Raw genomic sequence first — 26,950 nt, 5'->3', positions numbered from 1 at the left:
AGGCATTTACAAAGCTAGAGTCAGGCCAGGGGAGATGGCTCATCTGGAGAAGTGAGATTGCCTTGCAAACACAAGGACCTGAGTTCAGTCCCTAGCATCCATGTAAAACAGCCAATTGTAACACATGCATGTAATCCCAGGGCTGGGCAGGTGAAGGTTTGTCTCTGCAGCTTACTGGCCAATCTGCCTAACCTATTTGTGTGCTCCAGGACATAGTAAGAGATTCTGTCTAAAAAATATGGTTGGGTCTTGAGGAAGGCTACCTGAGATTGACTTTTGGCCTCCATAGGTATGTTCACGTGCCTGCATGCATGCTAGCCCCTGTGCATAAACACACACGCACACACACACACACACACACACACACACACACACACACACACACACACACCTTGCCAAGCTGAAAGCAAGGTCATTTGCTCAAGCCACAGGCTTCTAGCCCCTGCTTCCCCTGGCCCATCCTCCCACTCCTGCTTCTTTGGCCCCTCTGGAGCTCTCAGTATGAATCACCGGCTACAGCAGGGATTTGAACACATCACCGCTTTCATCTGAAGAAAATATTAGCATATCGCAGAGCTGTTGGGACAGATTGTATCTGAGGCGCTTCTTCCTCCCCGCAGAAAAGCCCATCAATCATAACCGAGTATAGTGATTAATAATGTCACAGCTTCCTCCACGTGCCTCCGTGCAGCTAAATGAAGAGCTGCCATGCTTAACTCACACCACAAAACAACCACTTGCCACTCTATCGGAAACTCGCACCAAAAGTACTTCAAGCCCAGAAGCTATTTTTGGTTGATCTATTATTAATTTACTGAAGCTTCATGAGGAAATCGTATCAAGGACTCAATTGGAATTTATAGTTATTTCAGGCGAAGTTTATCTTTTTGACTTTTAAGCTCCGTATCCTACATATGGCCAACCAATAGCACAAACAGAAGTTTGTGGGGAGAGTCAAACGTTTGTACAGAGTTGGGAACCAGGCTGCCGGAGTGGGGCATCCGGACCCCAGTGTTGAGTGGCCCAGAGCAAACGGGTCTTTCCCGGGACTGTGGCTCACCTGGGAAGCTAGGAAATGGTGCCATTAGATTGTGCTTCTGTGAGAGAATAAAGATAAAAGAGCTGGTCATGTGCTGGGCTCAGAGAGATGGCTAGAAAATTAGGGAACATCCGCATGTGGCAGGTACACCAGTGAGAAGTGGAGAGACAACATATGTGGTTTGAAGCCACGGAGGGGGGAGGGGCAGAGAGTGGGTCCAGTGCTGATGGTTACCCCTCCTGGGTGCCAGCCTCACAGGTGTCCAGAGGAGAAGCATCATTCTAGCCTGTCTTGCCTGCCCTGCCCCTCCACTTACTCTTTATCACTGTATGCTGCTGCATGAGAGCCAGAGTTACTGTGGGAGCCATGGACCTGCTCTCATCCAGCTGCAGGTGAGGATGCCCATGGCTTCTCCTGCCCAGGGAGAGCACATGGTAGTCCTAAGTCATTCTGAATACACCTAGCTGGGAAAGCCTTGTCTTTTCTCTTTAGCCCCGGGACAATTTTCTTCCTGGAGACTTCCAAACCCCACACTGGGCTGTTCTGCCTTCCTCCTGCTTGATCATTGACTCTGAGACTGAGAAGTATGGTGTCTTAGTCACTGTTCTAGTGCTGTGAGGAGACATCCTGACCAAGACCACTCTAATAAAAGAAAGAAAGCATCTAATTGGGGGCTTGCTTACAGAGTTAGAAGGGAGCACAGCACTGGAGCAGTGTCTGGCAGCTACACCCTGATCCATGCGCTGAAAGAGGCAGCAAGAACCTGGGCCTGACGTGGGTTTTTGAAACTTCAAAGCCCCGCCCCTTCCTTTAACAAGGCCACACCTCCTAGTCCTTCTAATTAGAGTTCCACTCCCTGATGACTAAGAGCTGAAACACGTGATGTAGCCAGCATTTACTACTTTGTTCTTTCTTCCTTTTCCATCCTTTCTCCTTCACCCTTTCAAGTCCCTAACACTGGATAAAGTCTGGGATCAGAAAGGGGTGGTGCTATCGTCAGACTACTTCCTGTCAATTAGGGCCATCAGATTCCTTGGTGCAAGTTTGATCTTTGCTGTCAGGATATCTAATTTATTCTTGTTTCTTCTTTGTACACAACTACTTAACAAACCTCAGCCAACAACAGGCAACAACAACCAACCAACAACCCACCTCAAAGACCTAGCATTTATATACCCTCTGAAGAGTCCTCAAAATTCCAAATGTCACATAGTCGAAACTATCTACAGCTGGCAGAACCAAGGCACTGCCAGAGCAGGAGGCTAATCAGTCAGCCGCTGTGGACAGTCTGAAGCAGCCCCACACCCCACACCTGGGACTGAAATGATACCACATATTCTCTCTCTCTCTCTCTCTCTCTCTCTCTCTCTGTATGTATGTATGTATGTATGTTTTAAAGAACCCAAAATTCTCACTACAATATGAACCTATGGGGGGCATTCTTACTCAAATCATTACACATAGTCAGAAGAGCTCTGTTCAGCCCACTTCTTTCCTCTTAAAAGTTTTATTTTTATTTAGTGCGTATAAGTGTTATGCCTTCATAAGTATCTGTATGCCACATGCATGCCAAGGAGGTCAGAGGATCCTTTGTAACTGGAGTTTCTAACAGTTATGAGCTGCCATGGGGGTGCTGGGAATCACCCTGGTTCTCTGGAAGAGCAGCCAGTACTCTTAACCATTGAGCCGTCTCTCCATCTCCTCGTGAGCGTTTCCCAGAGATGCTGAGTACGTGTCTTCAACACTCGGTCTTCTGATGAGTGTTTGTTTGTGAATGGACGTTTGTCTTGTGGCTGTGGCTCCTTCACTGCGTCAGATGCCTCTGCACCCGGCATCTGACACATGCCCAGCAAATGCTGACTAGATGCTACGGTTATGGAGGGCAGCTGGAGTTGCTGGGCGTGGTTAGGGACAACTGGTGAGAAAGGCAGATGGAGTCAGTTCAAACATGGGTAGCCTTTTGGGACAAGGTGGCGTAGGAGACTGCTTTGGGGCATAGTGGAGACATAGTTGGGTAGAGAGAAGATAAAACCGTGGCTGTTCTGAGGCAGCCTGAGATCTCAGGCAGATGGGACAGGTCTGCTTCAAAATCAAGACTAGGGGAAAAGAAGTTGAAGGTCAGATGGAAGCCCTAATGTGGGGCTGTGTTGAAGGTCTGGTGAGGGGATGGCCCTGCAGGGAAAGGTGTGAAGGCATGCATGTGGCTGTGTGTAGTGTTATGGGGAGCCTCACAGGGGATCAAATGGAATTGGGATGCCTACGCGGAGGCCTTTGAAACCATCGGCCACATTTTCTCATGACTCTTTGTATTGGCTCGGTGTGTTCTGGTGTATGGGGACCAGGCAGAGACAGGTGATGTGACACTGTGACTCGATCCTTGTCCCCCAGATATATGAAGTCAATGAAAGAACAGCTCAGATAGAGATGGTGGTCTGTTTTTCTGTTTTTGAGATTATAATATAACTACATCCCTTCCATGTCCTCCCCCTAAACCCTCCCATATACTCCTGGCTCTCTTTCAAATTCATGGCCTCTTTTTTCACTAATCATTGTCTCTCTCTCTCTCACACACACACACACACACACACACACACACACACACACACACACACACACACACTTAGCTCTCCAAATGCATAAGTGCAGCTTGCTCAATCTGTAAATGTTACTTGTTCTCAGGGCTGACCATTTGCCATGGATAACCAGTTGGTGAGCTTCTCCCCAAGGAAGACTAGTTCTCCTGCTCTCAGCCTTCCTTCCTTGGTTACCCGTGCTTCCTTGTCTGGGGCTGAGGCCTTGTGAGCTTTCCCTGTCTACATGGGCATGTTTAGTGGAGTCGTTGTCTTTGTTCAGCTCGTGTCTAGGCACTCATGTTGGTGTAGCTTTATAGGTGTAGCTTCTGACATTCCAAGCAGACAGTCTCACAGCAAACTCTCCAGTTCTCTGGCTCTTACAGTCCTTCCGCCCCTCTTCCATGATGCCCCTGGGCCGTGGGTACAGGAGCTGCTCTGTGGGTAAGTCAGTTAGAACTGTGCTCTACAGCTCTGCATTCTGATTGGTTGTGGTTTTCTGTTTTGTTTTTGTTTTTTGTTTTTTTTTTCGTTTTTTTAAAAAGATTTTTATTTATTTATTTATTTGTTTGTTTGTTTGTTTGTTTGTTGTATATATGTATACTGTAGCTGACTTCAGATACACCAGAAGAAGGCATCAGATTTCATTACAGATGGTTGTGAGCCACCACGTGGTTGCTGGGATTTGAACTCAGGACCTCTGGAAGAACAGAGCTCTTAACCACTGAGCCATCTCTCCAGCCCTGGTTGTGGTTTTCTGTAGTGTCCTTTGCAAAGACAATTGTCCTTGATGAGAGGTATTCTGGTTTTTTTGCTGGTCACCTCATCAGCTTGAAGAAGATTTCATTTTAAATAAAGCAGTGTCTGGTGTTATGCGGAAGCCAAAGTTGATGGACAAGGATAGTAGGCTTTGTGGGTTTGTCAGAGGGGAAAGACCATGACCATTGGGTGCCTTAGAGCACAGTGGGTGTCGGGGGAGCATGACCTGAAGAAGAGTAAGACTCCAGGGACTTGTGCTTACCACCGGCTCCTCCGTGTGAGCAAACAGGAAGAAGGTAGGAAGGCAGAGAGTGGTTTGGAGACTTGAAATGTTATCCATGGCGAAGGGAGACGATGAAGGCATTCCCAGCTCAGTGTGCCCTGAGTGAACTTGCACAAGCTGAGCTCTGCACCTCTGTGCTCTCCATCTTGTCCACCCAGCTCCCTGTGCTAGACTCAGGGCTCCATTCCGCCTTTCCTGCCCTTCACTCTCTACATCCACTTGGTACCCAGTCCATGGCTCAGTCCCGAGTCTGCCATATCTTCTTTCTTTATCAGACTTGTCTGAGCCTCATGAATTCATAAAGATATTGGCAAAGTGCAGCCCAGGAGCTGCTACAGGGACCCGGGCATCTCTGCAGAGATCCAACATCACTGCAGAGTTACAACATCACTGCAGAGACCAACATCATTGCAGAGACCCAACATCACTGCAGAGACCCAACATCACTGCAGAGACCAACATCACTGCAGAGTTACAACATCACTGCAGAGACCAACATCACTGCAGAGGCCCAGGCATCACTGCAGAGACCAACATCACTGCAGAGACCAACATCACTGCAGAGGCCCAGGCATCACTGTAGAGGCCCAACATCACTGCAGAGACCCAACATCACTGCAGAGACCCAACATCACTGCAGAGACCCAGGCATCACTGTAGAGGCCCAACATCACTGTAGAGACCAATATCACTGCAGAGACCAACATCACTGCAGAGACCAACATCACTGCAGAGACCAACATCACTGCAGAGACCAACATCACTGCAGAGACCCAGGCATCACTGCAGAGACCCAGGCATCACTGCAGAGACACAACATCACTGCAGAGACCAATATCACTGCAGAGACCAACATCACTGCAGAGACCCAGGCATCACTGCAGAGACCAACATCACTGCAGAGACCCAACATCATTGCAGAGACCAACATCACTGCAGAGACCAACATCACTGCAGAGACCAACATCACTGCAGAGACCCAGGCATCACTGCAGAGACCCAGGCATCACTGCAGAGACTCAGGCATCACTGCAGAGACCAACATCACTGCAGAGACCCAACATCACTGCAGAGACCCAACATCACTGCAGAGACCAACATCACTGCAGAGATCCAACATCACTGCAGAGACCAACATCACTGCAGAGACCAACATCACTGCAGAGACCCAACATCACTGCAGAGACCAATATCACTGCAGAGACCAATATCACTGCAGAGACCCAACATCATTGCAGAGACCAACATCACTGCAGAGACCAACATCACTGCAGAGACCAACATCACTGCAGAGAACAATATCACTGCAGAGGCCAACATCACTGCAGAGACCAACATAACTGCAAAGACCCAGGCATCACTGCAGAGACCCAACATCACTGCAGAGACCCAATATCACTGCAGAGACCAACATAACTGCAGAGACCAACATCACTGCAGAGACCCAGGCATCACTGCAGAGACCAACATCACTGCAGAGACCAACATCACTGCAGAGACCCAACATCCTTGCAGAGACCAACATCACTGCAGAGACCAACATCACTGCAGAGACCAACATCACTGCAGAGACCAACATCACTGCAGAGACCAACATTACTGCAGTGACCAACATCACTGCAGAGACCAACATCACTGCAAAGACCCAGGCATCACTGTAGAGGCCCAACATCACTGCAGAGACCCAGGCATCACTGCAGTGACCAACATCACTGCAGAGACCGGCATCACTGCAGAGACCAACATCACTGCAGAGACCCAACATCACTGCAGAGACCAACATCACTGCAGAGACCCAACATCTCTGTAGAGAGACAAGCCTCACTGTAGAGACCCAGACATCGCCTGGGCATCATTCTTGCTTTCTATGTGCTGCTCAGGAGCTGGCAGGCAGAGGAACCGCTAGGGCATGCTGGGGGAGGCGATAGGGCTTGTCCTTGTCTGTTTTAGACAGGATTCTGACCTTCTCCTATTCAGGAGGTTAGACTGGATCAATTCTTGGCAGCACCCAGTGCTGGCCCCATCAGAAAACGTTTCCTGAGAGCCCCCTTGGGTGTGCTTGCTTGCTTCTGAGCAGGACCTTTTCCAATGACATGCAGCCAAGAGTGGATGCCAGCATGGCGGCGGGCTAGTCTCCCCTGCTGTGAAGCTGTGTCCTGAGTGAGCTGGGGTACTCTGCCTGGGTAGAGAAACTACGCTAAATGTAGGCATGGTGAGAAAGGAAAGCCAGCTGTGATGGTGCTTGCCTCTAATCCCAGGGCTCAGAAGGCAGAGGCAGGGGGATTACTGTAAATTCAAGATCAGTTCTATTTTGCAACTTACAAGCCTGCCAAGGGTTTCATAGTGAAACTGTCTTATCATCATCACCACCACCAAAAACAGCAGCAACAACCATTTTAAAAGAAAGAGAGAAGAGAGAGAGAGAGAGAGAGAGAGAGGAGGGGACTGAGACCAGGGCGTGGGGGGCGCCTGGGATTGTTTCAGGAGACCTGGCACCTGGAGTCCCTTGGTAGACAGGTGTGGGCTTCTTGTCCTGAGTCTTCTAAACTATAGTCTTGGGTGATGGCCTTAACAATGGAAATGAAGTGCAGGTTTTGTGTGTGGCTGCAGAGTACCCAGCCTCCAGCCTCCCTCCTTACGTCCCTGTGGGGGACACCAAGAACCTGGTCTTTGTTCCATCTCAGGAACTGCGAATTCTGGGTTTCTCTGATTTGCGTTTCTCTTTTTGTCTGCCCTCTCTTCTCCATTTCTGCGGATCCCGTTCAGATGTCTTTTTATGTAAGCGTGTTCAGCTTTGGTAGAAGCAGGGTATGCATATGCTCAATAAAGAAACGCAGCATCGTGGGCCCACGGGGGTGAGCGCCAGAGTGAGCAGAGCCCAGGGACTCAGGCAGACAGGCAGGGAGAGAGGGCTTTGTTAGAGGTGAGCGATGCCTGGCCGCCACTCCCCCGCACGTCCCTGAGTTGAGCCTGTGTTTATGAGGCTCTGAATGCAGTCTAATTTTTTCCTATCTGGTTTGGCTCATCTCTACCAGCTGGTAAATAGGAAATGTTCACGGTGGGAAGCCAATACTCCTCAGAGTGTAAACAGATGGAATCGATATAAAGTGACAAGTCAGACTGCGTCGCTGAGAACGTGGAGCCAAAACTCAGAACATAACCGTCAAGCGCCTACTCCGTTCCAGTTCATTTAGCCCCGAGTAGTGAGTGCTTCATATCTGCACAGCTGTGTTGTTCTTTTCTCCCCCTTCCTTTCTTCTGGGTTGATAATGACAATTTCAAAGAAAAACTTTAATTAAAGATTTTATACAAAATAGCCAAAAGTAGAATAATAAGGAAAATGAGCATTGATGTGTTTATTGTAAAAGGAATCCTTTTTTTGGGGGGGTCTCATTTCAAAATGTTCACTTGTTCAATTTGAAACGAGTTTGGTGGTGGTGACAGAAAGGTGGCAGACAGACAGCAGTGGGCTGCTGAGAGCTCTCTTGAACACTGCAGGGAGCCAAGATTGGGGTAGTAGCAGCTCCTTGCTGTGGGGCTCAGGCTGCAGGCTGCCCCTCACGTGTGCGTCTGCACGTGCATGTGCGCATGTGTGCACGTGCATGTGTGTGCATGTGCATGCGTGCGTGCGTGTGTGTGCCTGTGCTTCTTTGTACACAGTTCTTGACCCCCTTCTGTCAGAGCTGGGCAGGAAGAAATGACTCCAGCAGAGGGGCCTGTTGGCCAGCAGGTCTGAGAGCTGGGAAGGACTCAGCGGGTCTGCAGGTTTGCTCTAGAACAGCCTCCTCAGAGCCAGGCTGGTAGACCGGGTCTAGGCTCCAGGGAGGAGATTTTCTGTTCTCTGCCCCTTAAAGTCTGGGTGCTTACAGCTGGGTTTGATGGCGTGTGCTTGTAAACGCAGTCCTGGCCAAGCAGAGATGGGTGGATCCTTCAGGCTCATTGGCCTGCTAGCCCCAGGCCAGTGACAGAGCCCTTCTCAAAATCCAAGATGAATGGCCCCCGAGAAGTGATTCCTGAGGTGTTTCTTATTCTCTGGCCTCTCCATACCCGTGTGTTCTCTCTCTCTCTCTTCTCCTCTCTCTCTCTCTCTCTCTCTCTCTCTCTCTCTCTCTCTCTCTCTCTCACACACACACACACACACACACACACACAAGTCTGGGTGGCCGTATTTATTTGGGCTTGCGGCTTTTCTTCCCAGAGCTCACACTGTGTACAAGCATTTGGAACAAAGCCCCACAGAGCAATAACGAGTAATAACGCATCCACTGCAGGCAGTTTATGGAGCTGTCTGAGCTCAGTGGGGGACAAATAGGAAGCAGTTGGATTTCCTCCTCATGCTGCTCTGCAGGCCCACACAGAGCTAGCTCCCTTTTTGTCACTGAGAGATGCCTTTGGCAGGATCACATGTAGATGAAAAGCCAGGCCAGCGCAGGCCCTAGGGTTAGAGGTCTCTGTCACATAGCAGTTCAGGTTGCCCTCCTGGGTTGGCTTCTGCCTGTCCTGACTCTCATATGTGTTCCTAGTGTCCTCAGGTCTTGCCATCTGTGATCCAGGAGGGATCATGACTTTTCTGGGAAGTAAGGTCTGAGGACCGCGCCCAGGTAGCCTCAAAACAGTGCGGGTGCCTAACTTACCCTCTGGCCTCCTTAGCTCCCATGCCTGGTGGTTCACCCTGTATGTCCCCAATGCTTGGTACCCTCATCTGACCAGCAGCCCCAGAGGACAAGCAGAGCACAGATTGCCACCTTTCCTGGTGTCTGCTCAACCCATCAGGGAGACATGGAGCATCAGGGAGCATTACTGGGCTCCTTTGCCAGTCCTTCCCTCAGTCCCTCTAGCAGGATGACGCTGAGCAGATAGGTCCCCAAGTCTAATGGAAATGAGACGCCTGTGCCACACACCTGTAAAGGCCCCTTAGGTCACCCAGATTATTCCTTATGCCTGTCTCATCCACCTGCCCATCATTCACCCACCCACCCATCCACCCACCTACCCACCCATCCATCCACCCATCCACCCACCTACCCACCCATCCATCCATCCATCCATCCATCCACCCACCCATCCATTCATCTGTCCAGTCAGCTGGCCAGCCAACCATTACCCACCAGTGTATCCACTTGCCTGTATATCCATCCATCCTCCATTCATCAGCCATTCATCTGGCCAGCCAGCCGTCGTCTGTCAGTCTGTCCACCCACCCACCCATCAGCCATCCACCAGCCAGCCAGTCATGCAGCTTGCCACTATCCATTAATCTACCCACAAATCCGTCTGTTCACCTATCTCCCTACCTTAGCCATAATACGTACATACATGCATACATACATATGTACATACACATAAATACATACATACATATGCACACATACATACATGCATACAGTCAGCCATTATCCATCATCCGACCTACCAGTCATCTCTCCATCCACCTACCCATATATTCATTCATCCTCCACCCATCCATCATGTCCAACAGCTAGCTAAACAGCCATTATCTTTTAATCTAGCCACAGTTCATTAATCTAACCATCTATTCACTCATATGCCTACATGTCCATATGTAATACATACATATAGTCACAGTTCCCTATGGATTCACCAATGGCTTCCTCTATTAATATACCTACATATTTATCCACTATTCATACATCTGTCCATCCAGCCAGTTGGCCACCTATCCGCCTATCCCACATATCCTAGTCTGTCATCCATCTGTAATTCATCTGTCTAGCCGGCCAGCCAGCCAGCATCCACCAATTCATCCACCTACCCAAGATGTACCTCCCTAACGCCCAGCCATTGTTTACCTGTCCTGCCAGTCAGCTAGCCATTATCCCTCAACCATTTGCCTATCTGTCTACACAGCCACCATCCATCCCCGCAACTATGTCTAGTGGTTACTATTGCTTGTGAGCTTTCTAAGATCTCGTATCGCCTGGGGAATGCCCTTCGGGCCTGCCTCCTTATGAGCTACTATCCGGATTAGATTAGTGAGGCAGGGAGACCTACCTTGACCGTGTGGGCAGCATCATCCCATGAGCTGGGGGCCTGAACTGGATGGAAAGGAGACAGCCAATCATGAACGTTCACGCCTGCCCCCTGCCCCCCTGCTTCCCAGAGGTACAGTGTGACCAGCTGCCTCATGCTCCTGTCACCTTGCACTGTGGATCAGAATAAGCATTTCCTTCCTTACGTTGTTTGCCAGACATTTTATCACGGCAACGAGACAAGTAACTCACACACCAGCCATCATTCATTCACTCCACCTTCCTCCTCCTCTAGGCTTCTGCTGCGTTGGGGTTGGGGTGGGGTTGAGCAGTACCTTACTGGTCACTTCCTGGTTATGCTACTTGGTCACTTAGCACCCTGTCCTGAGCCTTTCACCCTGGTCAGCAGTTCCCACCACAACTCCACTGACCTCTTAAAAGTCATCCAAATGCCTTACAGGACACGGCACTTTAAATTCTGTTCCTTTGCTTAAAAAAAAAAGCTAGTGGTCAGCACAAACTGGAGGCCCACTGATTGCTGCCTCACAGAGGCCTCGGGGAGCTGAGGTGGAGCTGGGGTCTGTTCCCAGGGGATGAGACAGTAAATGATGAAAAGGGAACACCGGGGGACAGCATCCGGGCACAGCCTCGCAGGTTGATGTCTGCCTTCTGCACTCTTAACTTCCAGCTGTAACTAGTGATGTTTGGGTCTTTCTCTGTAGCCCTTGAACTCCTAGTCCTCCTGGCTGTACTCCCAAGTGCTGTGATTACAGGTGTGAACCCCACAGGGGCAAACATATTACTGCTTTGGTCTTCCATTTGTCTGGTTTTTTTTCCCCTTGTTTTTTTAGACAGTACATACCCCAGGCTGACCTCAGACTTGTGGCACTGCACTCCCTCAGACACTGGAGTGCCACCATACTTGGCTTTCAGCCATCTGCCTAAATCCTCTGTACTTGTACATGCATCTTCCCTGAAATGGCTTCACTCTTCAGCTGTCTGCAAGAGAGGTGCAGGAAGGAGAGCGGAGTGCCCAGTCGTCTTATTTTGCACAGAGGTAGATACGGTAGAGCACACCTGGTCTTTGTGTCCCCAGGATCTTTCCAGCCTGCTGCCTGGGTCCTGGTGGGGGAAAGCAGCCCCAACAGTATGCAAATGAATGGGCGTGGCTGAGTCCTTCACATCTATTTGTGGACAGTGAAATTTTAAATTCACGTTACTTCACATGACATGTGATAAGATTCTTCTTTTGATGCTCCCCCACCCCCAACCATTTAAAACTCCTGAAGCCAATTTTAGCCTGCGGGTGTGTAAAACTGGGTGGTGGGCAGTGGTTCACATACCTACATGCAACTTAGGTTTCCATTAGGGAGGGAGGCCGGCAGAGCGGTAAGGCCTGAGGAAGGTGAGCTCTTGGGCAGATATGAGGTCCACACTTTCCTTTCTGAGAATTGTGCTGGGTTTGGACAGGGCAGTTAGAATTATAAGCACCCTCCCCCCTTTTGTAATTTGTACCCACTCCTCCTCCAAGGGATGCCAGGGGCTTCTGAAGGGCTAGAAGAGAGCAGAGTCAGGTATCAGGGGACAGTGACAAACTGGAAGGGTGATTAGGAAAGCTGGAGAGAAGGTACCAGACTGCCCTTGTTAGTTTTTTTCCCTTAACTTATTTTTGTTTAAGTTTGATTCCTTTTTCTAAAATCCCTTGCTAGTTTTTAATAGTTAACTTGGTACAACCTAGAACCACTTAGAAAGAAGAAACCCCAATCAAGGAATTGTCTGAATCAGATTGGCTGGTGGCTATGTCTGTGAGCGATAGTCTTAGCTGATACTGACATGGGAAGACGCAGCCCTCTGTGGGTGGCACCATCCCTAGGCAACTGAGCACGCGGCAGAGAGCAAGCCAGTAAGCATTTTTCCTCTGTGGTCCTGCCTCAGTTCCTGCCCTAACTTCCCTCAATGATGGACTGGGACCCCGAGATAGAAACGGAAATAAACCCTTTCCTCCTTAAGTAGCTTTTGGTCAGAATATTTTCCCATAGCCACAGCAAAGCAAACCCTGCCTCATTGGAGAGCAGAGGGCAAGGGAAGGGTTTTCTAGGCAACAGCTACAGCGTGTCCAGCCCAGGAAGTTCTGAGTTCCAAGGGCATCACAGTAGAGCAGGACCATGTTCCTTCCATACAAGAAGTAAACCTAGGGTGCAGGCTGACAGTGGGAAAATAGAGGAACAAGGGGAGTGGTCAAAACAGGCTCAAGTTGTGCTCTGGCTTCCCCGCTGAGCAGGCACAGTGTGACTGAGGTCCACATGAAGGGGGTGGGGGGCCAGCACAAAACACCAGAACTGGAGAGGTGGTGTGTACTGGCTTGCTACTGTAAGCAAGGCTAAGGCTGTGCTCACAGCTGGGATAGAGGAAGGAGGAGAGAGAGGCTGGGCTCATCCAGGGTCTTGTAGTCTTCCAGTACCGGATGCATGGGAATTCCAAGTCTCTCACAATGGCAGGTGAGGGTTGATTGACAGTGGGGACAGGGAAGGGTGAGTAGCCTTGGTCATTTACTTTTTCATTCCCTTTCTGTTCTCTCCCACCCCATGCCGACCGGTCCTGTTCACCAGGACCCTCACTCTGATGCCTCTGCTACATCTCGCCATCTGCAGCTCCCTTCTGTGGCTGCTGCCAAACTTCCGTCTGACAAGTGATAAGGAACTTGGAGAGGTACCTCTGGTGGGCGCGAGCTCTGTGCCAGGTTTGTGGCTCACGGCTCTCCACGCAGAGGACCCATATGGGTTGCCATGGGACTGTAAAGCGGAGTGCTGCTCCAGTCCTCCTCCGCGTTCCCAGAAGAAGTGGACAAGGACTTAGCAGCAGAGAGGGCGCTGCAGTTTCTCTTGACCCTGGGAGCAATTGCTGTGAATGTCTAAGGTTCCATTTTTAGACCCAGGGATGTGCTGGCTAGTCTGTTTTCCAGTACCGTCTGGGATAGGATCAGAGGCGTATGATCTGGCTATTAGAAAACGGTGGGCTGTCCTCAGTACGTGGCTTTGCACCCGTCAGCCAGTGATCCTGTGATGGTTGTCATCATATCAACACCAAGCAAATGCCAGGGTTACACCTTTTAGCTGGGCCAGAGCCCTCAGAGCCCTGGTCAGTTGGAGAAGACCTTGTGCAGCTGGGCCACAAGGCTTCCCTTGAATATGACTTTTTTTCTCAGGCAGTGGAAGGATCCAGTCACTTATTCCAGTAAACAGTTCCTGAGCGTGAACATTCCAGCCAATGGCACTTAGACCAGAGCCAGCAGGGAGAGTCTCCTTCAGGGCAGCTAATGCATTCTGAGGGGACAACACAGGTCCTGTGACCTTCTAAGGAGTCTTGTAGAAGAGCGGGGACCTGTGAGGGACTGTCCAGATGGACTGGAATTGACTGAGTACCAGAGAAAAGGCATGGATCTGCCTTTCTTGGGGTGGGAGGATGGAGGAAGAGTGGTTCCAGTCTGGGAAATCTGAGGGGTCACTGGTATGTGACACACAGGCAGCTGTATGTTCTGAGGGGTCACTGGCGCATGACACACAGCTGGATGTTCTGAGGGGTCACTGGCATGTGACACACAGCTGGATGTTCTTATCTGGACTCAGCTGTGCTCTCCATAAAGCAAACAGCCAGCTTGACAAGGTGGGGCAGGAGTTCAGGACTGGGGGAAGTGAAGAAGATGGGGATGGGCTTGGGAGAGACGCAATGGGGACACCTACCTTGTGTATGCACTATCCTGGGCTCCGTCCCCAGCACTGACAACAAAAATGATAAAGGTGAAGTAGGTGTATGAATATTGTTGACATGTGTGCATATATATGTTCATGTATGAGTATGTATTCCTCCCACCCTAATATGTGTGTATGTTGTGTGTGTGTGTGTGTGTTGTGTGTGTTTGTGTGTGTGTGGTACATGTGCGTGTGTGCATGCTTGTGTGTGTGGTGTGTGTGTGTGTGTGTGTGTGTGTGTGTGTATGCACTACAATAGTAGAGAAGACTCAGAATGCAGTGCCCAGTGCTGGTGGAATGAGGGGTCGAGGTTGAGGGAACAGAACGTACTCACTGGCACGTTTCTCTCCAGTTGGACCAGGAGATGCACCATCTATGCGCCCATCCCTCTGTGGTGGAAGAGCTGGCTCACCAGTAAGAGTATGCACTAGTACTCTTGTGAGGAAGGGAGGTTGATTCCCAACATCCATATCAGGTGGCTCACAACTGCCCCTACCAGATTTAGGGGATCTGATACTTCTTGGGTTTGTGGGCACCTACATTTAAGCACAAACCCCCACACATACACACACATACACACAGACATACACACACATATACACACACATACAGACATACACACACATACACATACATACAGACATACACACACATACACACATACACAGAGACATACATATACATACATACACAGACATACATACACATACACACATACACACACATACACACAGACAGACATACACACACACACACACATACACACACACACACACACACACACATACACTTACTTTGGAATAGGCTATGAGCTGGAGTCCCTCATGGTCGAGGAGGTAGGAGAAGGGGAATGACACATTCGAGGGGTGCTGAGGAGAAGAGGAAGAAGCAGAGTGAGCACAGAGGAGAGGTCCCTGTAAGCAGGGGACCTAGGGGGCGGAGGCTGGTGGGCCTTGGGCATTGGGTGGGTGAGCGAGGAAGCAGAGGACACAGCACCTTGACCTTGCAGGGTCAGTGGCCGTCGGTACTAACACAGCACAAAGCTTGAGTAGGAACTGTGGCCTCTGGAAGGGAGCTCAGGTGTCAGAAGGATGGTTGGCATAGGCACGGGGACTCATGTGGCCCTGGCACCTGCAGCAGGAGGGGTAGAGCAGTAGGTGGAGGGACAAGTGACCAGGGTGAGGCAGAGGCAAGGACTGGGAGCAGCTCTAGGAGACCATCACCCTACCTAGATCCTGACTCCTCCAGCCAAAACTAAAGAGACCTGGAGAGGCTGTCTTATGGTTAGGCCAGACTCCCTCAGCCTAGGATGGCCTAGGGGCCTGTGGAGAAAGCCTTGAGGAAAGGGAACCCCTTGCTGCCTAGTGGTTCTCCCCACTCTGAGTCCTGCTAAAGTTCCTTAGAACCCAGGCTGGGCGCAGCTGGATCCGTTCCTCTGACTGTGGAATCAGCTCCTCTAGGACCCAGGCTTCTCTCTTGTTTCTCTCTCTTTCCTGGCAGTGCCCTCTGTAGTCAGTCACTCCTGCTAGCTCAGTGCCACCTCCTACAGGAAGCCTCCCAGACCACACTAGCCAGAATCGTTTATGTTCCTTCGAAGGCCCGTGCCTCTGCCCTCCCCGTCTCTGACTCTTACTCCCAGTTGATGTTTTCTTCCAGTGACACTGTGTTTGTGTGTCTAGCCTTCCTTCAGGGGACTGTCGTGAAAGGACAGGCCAGAGCTGAGGATGGTGTCGTGTTGTCTAGCTGTGAGCTGTTGAGTCAGTCCTGCTTGGACCTCAGTTACTATATCTGAAGATGCAGATATGCTGGGGTCCCCCTTGCTGGCGGGGCTCTGAGGGCTCAGATGAACCCATAGAAGTCTAATCAGCACAGCGACCCAGCTCCCTGCCCTTGCATCCTTCCCAGGGGACCCTGCCAAACATCTCACGCGGCGACTCTCAATTTGCCCAATTCGGAGATCGTTGCAAAACTTTTCTGTGGTATCTTTAAAAAAAAAAAAAAAAAAAATGAGAGGTTGAAATAGACCGTCAGATTTTCCAGCTCGCAGTAAAAATAGTTCGCATATGGCCATGAAAAGCAAAAATCACACAAGTCCAGCTATGCCAGGACTAGTTTTTCAGCATCAATTAGCAGAAAAGAGTTTTTCATACGGCCCTAAAAGGGGATGAATTGTGTATGAGACTTACTGCTTTACATTAAAAAGAGATTTTTTTACAAACTTGCTAAGACCGTTTACTGAGACAATTGCCTTGCAAACTCTCAATATATGCAAAATGTTCTTTTTTTTCTCCAAAGATGTCATTGTGCAGTGTGCACTGCAGTGAATCTTTGAAAACATTTTATTTTACAAGAAGTAGTAAAAAAAAAAAAAAACCTCCTCCATGTTTTGTTGCCGTTTGAGTTTTTTACCATCAGGCCTCTTGACTTTTCCAAATCCCCTTCCCGTTCGTTCGTTATGCAGATCTTCCGAAACATGAGGACTATCAGGAAAGTCTTCCAGCTCATCGATGTCAACAACACCGGCACGGTGCAGCCCCAGGAGCTAAGGCGGGTTCTGGAGACATTCTGCCTGAAGATGAAGGATGAGGATTATGAGACGTGAGTAGCAAGGCCGGGGAGGGTGTGGTGACCCTTCTGCCAGTGCCAGGATCAGATGACAGTGGCAGGTTGCTGGGCCCCTCCCTCCCTCCATAGCTCTCCCCTCATCTTCACTCCCACATTCCTGAGACTGTGAATTCTCAAAATCGAGACCTAGCCCTTCATAGTCCCTGAGGGGGGTGTGGTGAGCTCTACCATCCGGCTTGTAGGTATGTGTAGCTTACTGACTGCTCCCCGGCCTGCGGTCATCCTCTCCTGCCAAGTGCCCCCATCCTGTGTGTTCCCAATTCACAGTGAGTTTGACCCCAGGCCTGTGGCAAAGAGGAGAAGGGGCCAGTGTTGAAGTTCACACACCTGTTGGCTCCCGCCTTGGGGTCTGCCTCTTTGCGTAACGGTTTAAGTATTCTTCTCCTTAGAGGTCGTTGTTCCTGGGGGCAGCGGGTTGTGACAGAGGATAGGGGTCAACACATAGTATTTATCTGCTTCCCGACACTTGCGGGATGCCACCACCTGCTCCTGACTCAGGCTGCAGCACGGCACTCAAGGGTGGCCAGATGCTTGGCTCCTGATCTGTGTGAGTTTTGCGTGAGAAGCATTGGAAGAGGACCCCATGGTGTTTCTTTATGAAGTGCCCGGCTGACAGGATGCCCTCTTCCTGTCCTTTCCCAACCTCTTCTCTGAGCACAGCCACTGCTCCCTGGGCCTTACCTCTGCTTCCTGGGGTATCAGTTACCCACAATGCACTGGTTCAGAACTGCTCAGTGAGAGTCCTGAAATAAGCAGTTCATGTATTCTGAGTACCTTCTGCCACACAGAGTATGCTGTCTGTCCCCTTGTTAACTTATTCTTGCTGGTCTCTCGGTATGCTTATAAATTAATAGGGAAAAACCTAATACACACTACTGACATACTCACGTGTGTACATATGTAGATAGGCAGCTCGGTGTCATGTAATTGGTGGACTTTGGCTCATGTCCTAGTGGCTCAGGGACGTCTCGACCCTTCAGCCTGCTCCCAAGGCACCAAGCCTTGACCGTTTCTGCAGAGGTTAAGAGTTAAGCTAAAGGCTCTGGAGTTAAAGGCTGCTGCTCTGAGGGGACATCTGCTGTAGACAAGATCAGGGCTGCAGGCGGTAGAGGGACCTTGCCCGGAGCAAGGAAGCACAGAAGGTGTGCGACATTAACTCGGATGGAGCTCACAACCAGACACTTAAAAAATGGATCCTTCCCACTCTTGAATATGTGTTCTTCTTCCTTCCTCTTTATAACCTACCTCAGAATATAAAAGGCATAATAGATGTTTTAATTTTTATATCCTTTCTGGCTGGGAAAGTGTCCAGAATAAGATCCAAACAAAACAAATTAAATAATTTTGTGCGTGCAATTACAGAGCGGAGGCAGACCTCTTCTAAAACAGGCCGTCAGAAACAAAGCGGGTTTTTATTTGACAATAAACCTCGTGTTTGGCACTGCAGTCTCCAACCTAGTAAATCTATAAAAAAAGTTACTGTCTGTTTCCCCATCTCTTAAGTATTGAATAATAAAGAACTCCACAAATTTTTATTCGAGATTCCTTTCAAGCCTCAAAAACAATGCTGCTTTCTCACCACAGCCCTGAACAACGTCCCGAAATAGAATTGGTTCTCGGAGATGCACACAGAGGCTCAAAGGAGCGGATTTCTGGCGGGGCTTTTAGTGTTTTCCTTGTGGGAGTCCCAGAGGACGCTGTCGCCTGGGGCTGCTTTGGTGTTGAGTCTGCCCTTTGCAGTTTGGAGTAGAGTGTACAGTGCCTTTTCAGGATTTTAGTCTAGCATCTTCCTTCTGTTTAAGATCTGCACTGGGTGTTTGGTGTGGTAAGAATGTCCAGGCTCTGAAGGCAAGGCTGTGCTTGGCATTCTGGGTCCCCGAACACTAACATATCACCAGGACTCCATTTTCTCTTAAAGAAGAAGGTGTCAAGGGATCGGGGGAAATAGCTCAGACTGCAGGGTGCTGGCACTGTGAGCAAGGGGGCCTGAGTTTGATCCCCAGTAACCACATTAAAGAAAAGGAAAACAGAGGTGCGGTGGCATGGGCTTGTAACCCCAGAGATCGAGTGGTTGAAACGGTGGATCTCTGGGGTTCACCTGCCAGCCAGCGTGCCTCCTTGCCGAGTTCCAGGCCTGTGAGAGGCTGTTATAGTCGGCAAAACAAAACAACAGAAACGGGTGGATAGCACCTGAGGAGCAGTAGCTGAGGAGGTTGTCCTCTGGTCTCCATACAGACGCGCATACCCACGCATATTCACCAGCATGTTTGTGCAGATACACACACGCACACAAACACACAGACACATCGGCATGCATGCGTACACACATGCACACACATACATGCACACACACACACATGTAGGAAATGGGATAGACACCGAGAAGCCCAGCCCACAGCATGGGATGAAGACATGATGTAATGTGTGTAGCATGCACGTGTTATGCTTGCATGTGTCAGGTGTTCATCTCAGTGGACAGAGTCACAGCTGTGATGTTACACTGTTAAATTTCTAGAAATTTGCCATTTGCCTGCAGTGCACCTCAACCCAAGGCCAGAGATGAACTCACCACCAGGTTGCTCAGCACTGCCCTGCATCCTGTGCACTGATTTTTCCCTCCCGGGATCAGTGCCTCCCACTCTCACCTCTCTCTAAACTGAAGTATCTGAATCTATGTGAAGTCATTTATGAGCAGCCCTGTAATCAAGCAAACCGTAGAAGGCCAGCCTGTGCGAGGGTTGCCTGGAAGCTGTTTTTCCAGGTTACCGTGCTGAGCTCTACTTTCTGCTGCTTTCTTCAGGCTGTGACCCACCCCGGCCTCGCTGCCTACAGTTGGATTATCTGGGATAGTGTCTTAAGAATAGGTTCATCTAAGCTCTTTCCGTGAAAACCTTTAGAAATATTTATTTCTGTGAGGGTGTGTGTGTTTACATGTGTATGCCTGCCTGTGTGTACACATGCATGTAGAGTCACGCAGAGGTCAGCTGTGTTCATTCCTCGGGAACTGACTACCTTGTTTTCTGAGGCAGGACTTCTCAATGAGACCTGATTAGGCTCACTGACTAGGGTAGACTGGCTGGCCAGTGAGGCTCGCTGACTAGGGTAGACTGGCTGGCCAGTGAGGCTCGCTGACTAGGGTAGACTGGCTGGCCAGTGAGGCTCTCTGACTAGGGTAGACTGGCTGGCCAGTGAGGCTCGCTGACTAGGGTAGACTGGCTGGCCAGTGAGGCTCGCTGACTAGGGTAGACTGGCTGGCCAGTGAGGCTCGCTGACTAGGGTAGACTGACTGGCCAGTGAGGGCTGACTGGGTGGACTGGCTGGCCAGTGGGCTAAGCTGACTAGGGTAGACTGGCTGGCCAGTGAGGCTCTGACTAGGGTAGACTGGCTGGCCAGTGAGGCTCGCTGACTAGGGTAGACTGGCTGGCCAGTGAGGCTCGCTGACTAGGGTAGACTGGCTGGCCAGTGAGGCTCGCTGACTAGGGTAGACTGGCTGGCCAGTGAGGCTCGCTGACTAGGGTAGACTGGCTGGCCAGTGAGGCTCGCTGACTAGGGTAGACTGGCTGGCCAGTGAGGCTCGCTGACTAGGGTAGACTGGCTGGCCAGTGAGGCTCGCTGACTAGGGTAGACTGGCTGGCCAGTAAGCCCCAAAGACTCCCCTGTGCCCTCCTAGCTCTGTGACTGTGGGCTCTGGGGTCACAGTCATGTTTCTGTCTGGCATAGCAAATGTTGTACCTCCTGAGCTATCTCCGAAGCCCTGCGAAAAGCCTTTTGAGGCCCTGCCTTTCTGTTTAGGGCCAGGCTTCCCTTTAAGGTGTTTTCTCCCATGGCTTACTACATGGGCTTCCATCTGTTCCCCATGTGCATACAGCAGGTCCGTGAGCGTAGGACTCCAGGTCCTTAGCCCAAGCCTGGGTCCTCCCGGAGCAGACCCTGGCTGCTGAGATTCTGCCATTGCATGGAGTCTTCAGTGCTGGGCGAGCCTTCACCAAGCTCCCTGCCTTGCTTGAGCAGCACACTGGCGGGCAGCCTCACAGGACTTACGCAGACACTGGTAGACACTACCTCCCAGGTCTCTAGCTTCTGGGTCATTTTCACAGGATCAGGGCTAAGAGGAAAACAGGCTGTTTAGGGAGTCTCTGAGTTAACACCTGGCAGCCATCATGTCTCTGAATAAGTTTTCCTATTAGGACAATAGGAAGCTTCATCTAGGCGGAAGCAAGCCATGGCGCTCCCTGTGCAATCTGGAAACCAGGAAAATAACAAATACTTTAAGTATTAATTACTAAATTTTGAGAAAGCATGAAATTAGATAATTATAGAAACCAACACATATGGGGAGAACATAACCAAACATTTAAAAACTGTGAATTCCTTTAGAAATGTAGTAACCCAGAAATCATCTAGAAAAGTGTTTCTCACACACAGATCTGAATAATAGGAAACACATTACAAACCCAAGCATCCCGTTTATCTCGGCGTGCTCTAGAGACAGGGAGGTGTTATATGTGTGTGTGTGTTCTTGTTCTAAGCTGCCTGTGGTAGTCTCAAGCCTATGACTCCAGCACCTGGAGACCAAGGCTAGAGCATAGCAAATTCCAGGCCAGCCTCGGTTACATAGCAAGACCCTGTCTCAGAATAAACAGGAAAAATAAGTCTTATCATACGTGACAAATGCTTCCAGAACAGCTGGGCCCCCTCTGCCATTTGCTGTTTGGAGACCGTGTGCTTCTGTGGGCTGAGGTTTCAGTCTCCTGTGGCGATAGGCTTCTGTCAGTTATAAGAATCACCTGCTTACCATCCCCCACCCTCCACACCCTGGAGTCCCTGGTGACAGAAATGTGACTCTCACTGGCTCACTACCCAGATCCCTGTCTCTGTACTTCTTACAGGAAGGTGTCATGGCTCCTGCTGTCTGGTGAGGAGGGGGCCTCTTGGGCCCTAGGATCTGCTGTCCTTCCCTTTTCAACCACAGAAGGGAAGATAACTGTAGGATCTGTGTCTGGGGAATTCTCAAGAAGGGGCCTGGATGTTCAGTCCCTCTCTCTGTGTGTCTCTCTGCAAGCTGATAGCGTTCTGTCTTTGTGTCTGTATGTGTATATGTACATGCGTGCATCTGGAGACACAGGGGCTGCCTACCTTTAATTTATCTGTTTTTCATTTTGTTTTTGTTTTGAGACAATTTGTTGTTTTGATGTGTTTGTTTGTTTGTTTGTTTGTTCGTTTTAGACAGGGCCTCTCACTGGCCTGGCATCCCCAAGGGGGATAAACTGGCTGGCCCATGACTGGAGTCTACCTGCTTCCGCCTCCCCATCACTGGGATTGGGATTCTAGACAAATGCTCAGGCTGCCCTATTTCGTGTAGGTTCTGTGGATGGAACTCTGGTCCTTGCCCTCGCACAGCAAGTGCTTTACTGACTGAGCCATGTCCCCAGCCCCAGCTGTCTGCATTTAAGAATCCCAACAGCAGTATTTGCCATGGGCGTGTTCAAAGTAGCTACAGCTAGGAAGGCGTTAGGATCCATGCTGGCCCATGTAAGGCAGAGCTTGTCATAGCAGGGGTCTGTCCGGACTTCCTCGGCTCTGCCTGAGTTCAGTGAACATCTGTGTTTCAGGTTCTCCAAACAGTACAACATCAACAGCACCACTGCGGTAGACTACAATGCCTTCCTGAAGAATCTCAGTGTTAAAAATGAGACGAACTTTAAACACCTACTGTCCAATCCAGGTAAGGACTCCCCAAGCATGGCTCGCTCAGGGCTTTACCTTCCCAAGCATGTCGCTAAGGGCTTTACTGTCTTTTTTTTTCCCCTTGTGGGTCTTCCCTAAGGAATTATATCCCAATATGGAAAATATATTCTTTACAGAGAGACCCATGATACCATAATTTATAAGAAAAATTCAAGGGCTGAAGGAAAGGATGGGGCTGGAGGTGGGCAGTGGTTAAAGGCAAACACTGATCTTACAGAGAAGCCAAATTCTATCCCCAGAATGCATGTCCGGGGCCTCACATCGCCCTTTAACTCCAGCTCCAGAGGATCCAACACCCTCTTCTGGCTTCTGTGGGCAACTGTGCTCACGCGCTCGCACGCACACGCGTGCGCCCACACACAGGCACGCACGCAAATACACACACAGGCATGTGGATTCACACAGAGCATGTATATCTGAGAACAGTGAGCTCCTCCAAGGAAATGCATACAGAGTCAGCACAGGACTGGAACCTGGGATGTCCCTCAAACTCACAGACTGTCCTTATATAAATAAGGTCCTCTGGGTGTCATTTGTCCTTTTTTTCCTACTGCTTCTGAACATCCGAGAGTTCGGAAGGTGAAGCCTTTTCTGTAGTGGGGAGGAAACCAATGGGAGAGAACTGAGTAGAGGAACTTGCAGCTGGATTAGATGTGGAAAACCAGCATCCATGCATGCATGCTGTCCTCAAAGGGGAAGATTCCCCACCTCCCTAGAGTCTTTCTCAGCCGCAGTAAGGAGGTGTCCGGAGCTGTCCGACTTCTAGTGGTTCTGAACAGAACTGTGGCTCACTTGTTTGGGAAGAATGTTTGAGTCACATAGCTGGACACTCAGGTCACTTGGATTTTTTCCTCTGTCCCCCGACCTGGGGTTACCCACTGTGGATTATAATCTGTCCTTATTGTCTGGTCTTGCTTTAATGCTGCTTAACAAGTGCCCTCAAGGCAAAACACCACTGTTCTCAGGCTCTGGCTGGTTCTGCTAGCCCAGATTGCTGGAGCTGGTTCCAGGACTCTGCTTTTTGGACTCAGGTGCCAAGCACCACTGAGCGTGGGTTTGTCATCTCTTTTCATCTCCCGAAGCCCCACCGGGCACTGGCAGACAAGCCAAAGGCTGAAGTAAGCCATAAAACCGATGCCACCACCCAGAAAGAAGCACTGTTAGCCTCACCCTGGCACCTTCCCATGCATCGGAGAGCAGCGAGGGACTGCGAGGGGGCTCTCGTAAAGATCAGCTCACAGGCTGTTTAACAAGGAATGTACTTCCTTGGGAATTTCAGCAGAATAGAAGTTACACACAAACCCAAGGAAGCAACGGTTCCACCTTGGCTGGATGTAATAACCCAGAGTAACATGTTTCTCTTTCCAAAGGCCCCGCTCTGGTCCCCAGCCTGTGTCTGTGAACCCAAGGCCTGCTCTTAGTGATGGCTGGGTTTCTCCCGCTGCTTGTAGAACTTTGTACGCTGAGTTTCAGTAGCACAGCAGGACATGTTTTACCATTGAGCCTTCTGCAGATATTTTCTAGAACATGGAGACTCTTCTTTTTGCAAATTTAATACCTCAAAGGTGTTTTTTTGTAGTAGTTTGACATATTTTTAATAAGTCTTTCATTTTCCAGGTTTGGGGCATCAGGGATACAATGACTTGTTTCCTATATTGAACCATCTCTGCAGTCCACGTCCCTGCGTCCTCTCATGAGCGTACTCTCCAGTTTCTGTGCTGTGTCTTCCATAGAGTATGGCTCTTGCCAAGGCCCAGCGTTCCCTTTGCTGCTTCTGCCTGGCTCATCAGCTCTCTATGGGATCCTTGTGTCACTTCTCATGTAGTTGTTAATTCACCAAGCTCTGGTCTTACTGGTTTGTGTTCTTAGATCACCTGGAGGCCCTTTCCATGCCTTCCCTGGTGAGGCCTTGATCCTCATCTTTCTTCCCTGTCTGTCCTGGGGCTTCTGTATACAGCTCTGTTAATCAGAATCTGTGCTCAGCTAGCATGGGCTGAGCTTGTGAGACGGGGACCTCTCAGCAGCAGCCCTGTGAGTCTCTCACATTGAGCAAAGGGTGCAGACTCAGGACACTGAAAGTTAAAGAATGGTAAAGCACTTTAAAGCTAGTTGACTTTGAATCTAGTCAAGTTGATTAGCAGTTCTAAGTATGTACCTGTGTGGTGGTTTGAATAGGAGTGGCCCCCATAGACTCCTGTCTGAATACTTGGCCTATGGAGAGTGGCACTATTAGGAGGTGTGGCCTTGTTGGAGGAAGTGTGTCACTGTGGAGGCAGGCATTAAGGTCAAATACATGCTCAAGCTACGCCCAGCATGACACCCAGTTTCCTTCTGCTGCCCAAGATTAAGATGTAGAAGTCTCTGCTCCTTTAGCACAGTGTCTGTCTGCACACTGCCATGCTTCCCACCCTGATGATAATGGACTGACCCTCCGAATCCAGCCCCAACTGAATGTTTTCCTTTATAAGAGTTGCCTTGGTCACAGCAATAAAACCCTAAGACACCTTGTCACACCCAAACATTGCTGTTAAATCATAGCATTCCACACTAGCCTCAAAGGGCCTGGCCATTGCTTAATACAGTCCATCATTCATTCAACCCAACCTCAGACGTCCCCTAATCTTTAATGTCCCCAGCACTGCTCAAAAGCCCAGTCTCGGGCCACTGAGGGCCACTGAGATGTAGATCGTTTGATGAAACAGATGCTACAAGCTTGATGATCTAAGTCAGTCTCTGAGAACCACATGGCAGAAGAAAAACAATGCATGCACACATGCATGCACACATGCACACATGCATGCACGCGTGCACACATGCACACATGAGCACACATTCACGCACTTGTGCACACATGCACACATGCATACATGCACACATGCATGCACGTGCACACACGCACACATGCACACACACTCATTCACATGCTCTCGCACATATGCACATTAATACAAAATAAATGAATAAAAATAACCAAATAAAAATAAATAAAATAGGATTTGAACATTTCAAAAAGACTATCAAAAGCCCAAAATTTCCTTTGAGACTCAAGACTCCTTAATTCTAGAATAAATAGGCGGCATACTTCCAATACAGAGAGAGTAAGTGTTTCCATTCCAGAGGGTAGAATGGAGAAGCAACAAGTGAGAATGGCCACAGCAACACAAGCTCTGGGCCCTGCAGCTCCATGCCCAGCGTCTGAGTCTTGTGCTGGTTTTACCTGGATTCCAGTGGCAAGGGCACCTCTACCTCGTCACAAGCACACATAGCCTCTCTTGAGCCAGATCCAGCCCATGCCTGTGGCACTCCACTAGAGACCTAACACGGTCCTGATATCTCCATTGTGACATAGGCATCCTTTTCACAGTGGCATCTCAGAATCTCCTGTCCACGAACCCAACTTTGCCACATGCTGTCCAGTCTCATAATTTTTGGAACTTCAGTGCAAGCCTCCTTGACTTTGTACTTCTTGGCATTTTGCAAATCTTCAAACAGCACCATGCTGACAGTAGTGCTGAGTTCTGTGTCAGCTCAGTGCGGTCTGACCCAGTCTCCACAGCACAGCGGGCTGTGTGCCTTGGGGTGAGCCTGGAGCAACACTACCCAGGCAGTTGTTTAGGGGCAGGGAACTCCTTCAGCTGGGCAGTCCACGCTCAGTCTTGGTCTTAATTAGGGTTCCATTGCTGTGAAGAGAAACCACGATGACAGCAATTCTTACAAAGGACAACATTTAATTGGGGCTGGCTTACAGTTTCAGAGGTTCAGTCCATTATCATCATGGCGGGGAGCATGGTAGCCTTCAGGCAGATATCATGATGGAGAGGCAGCTGAGACTTCTGGATCTGCAAGCAGCAGGAAGTGAACTGAGATACTGAGACCCCCAAAGCCTGCCCCTATAGTGACACATTTCTTCCAACAGGCCACAAACACTCCAACAAAGCCACACCTCCTAATAGTGCGACTCCCTATGGGCCAAGGATTCAAACAGGAGTTCTGGGTGTGTGTGGGTGGGTGGGGGAGCATTCCTATTCAAAGTACAACAGTTTCTTCTTTCAAAGAATTTGCATATTCACGAGTTGGACTCCCAGATGAGTGAGTGCCTGCTGACAAAGCCCGTAGTCCCAGTGCAGAGTGGAAGGCCTCTCCTTAATTGATTTCCTTAATCAGCTACAGCTGCTTTCTTCACACCC

General features: G+C 49.7%; 1 protein-coding gene across 1 annotated transcript in view; it reads left to right on the top strand.

The window, feature by feature from the left end:
- Positions 1 to 26,950, top strand: part of Efcab6 (EF-hand calcium binding domain 6) — a 182,008-nt gene that overhangs the window by 50,620 nt on the left and 104,438 nt on the right. The window contains exons 7-8 of the mRNA XM_032918784.1: positions 16,852 to 16,988; positions 22,628 to 22,740. Coding sequence (XP_032774675.1) covers positions 16,852 to 16,988; positions 22,628 to 22,740 — 250 coding nt within the window. The remainder of the gene's footprint in view (positions 1 to 16,851; positions 16,989 to 22,627; positions 22,741 to 26,950) is intronic.

The sequence above is a fragment of the Rattus rattus genome, chromosome 1 (genome assembly GCF_011064425.1).
Source record: "Rattus rattus isolate New Zealand chromosome 1, Rrattus_CSIRO_v1, whole genome shotgun sequence".
NCBI lineage: Eukaryota > Metazoa > Chordata > Mammalia > Rodentia > Muridae > Rattus > Rattus rattus.
This window is presented reverse-complemented; position numbering and strand designations above follow the sequence as displayed.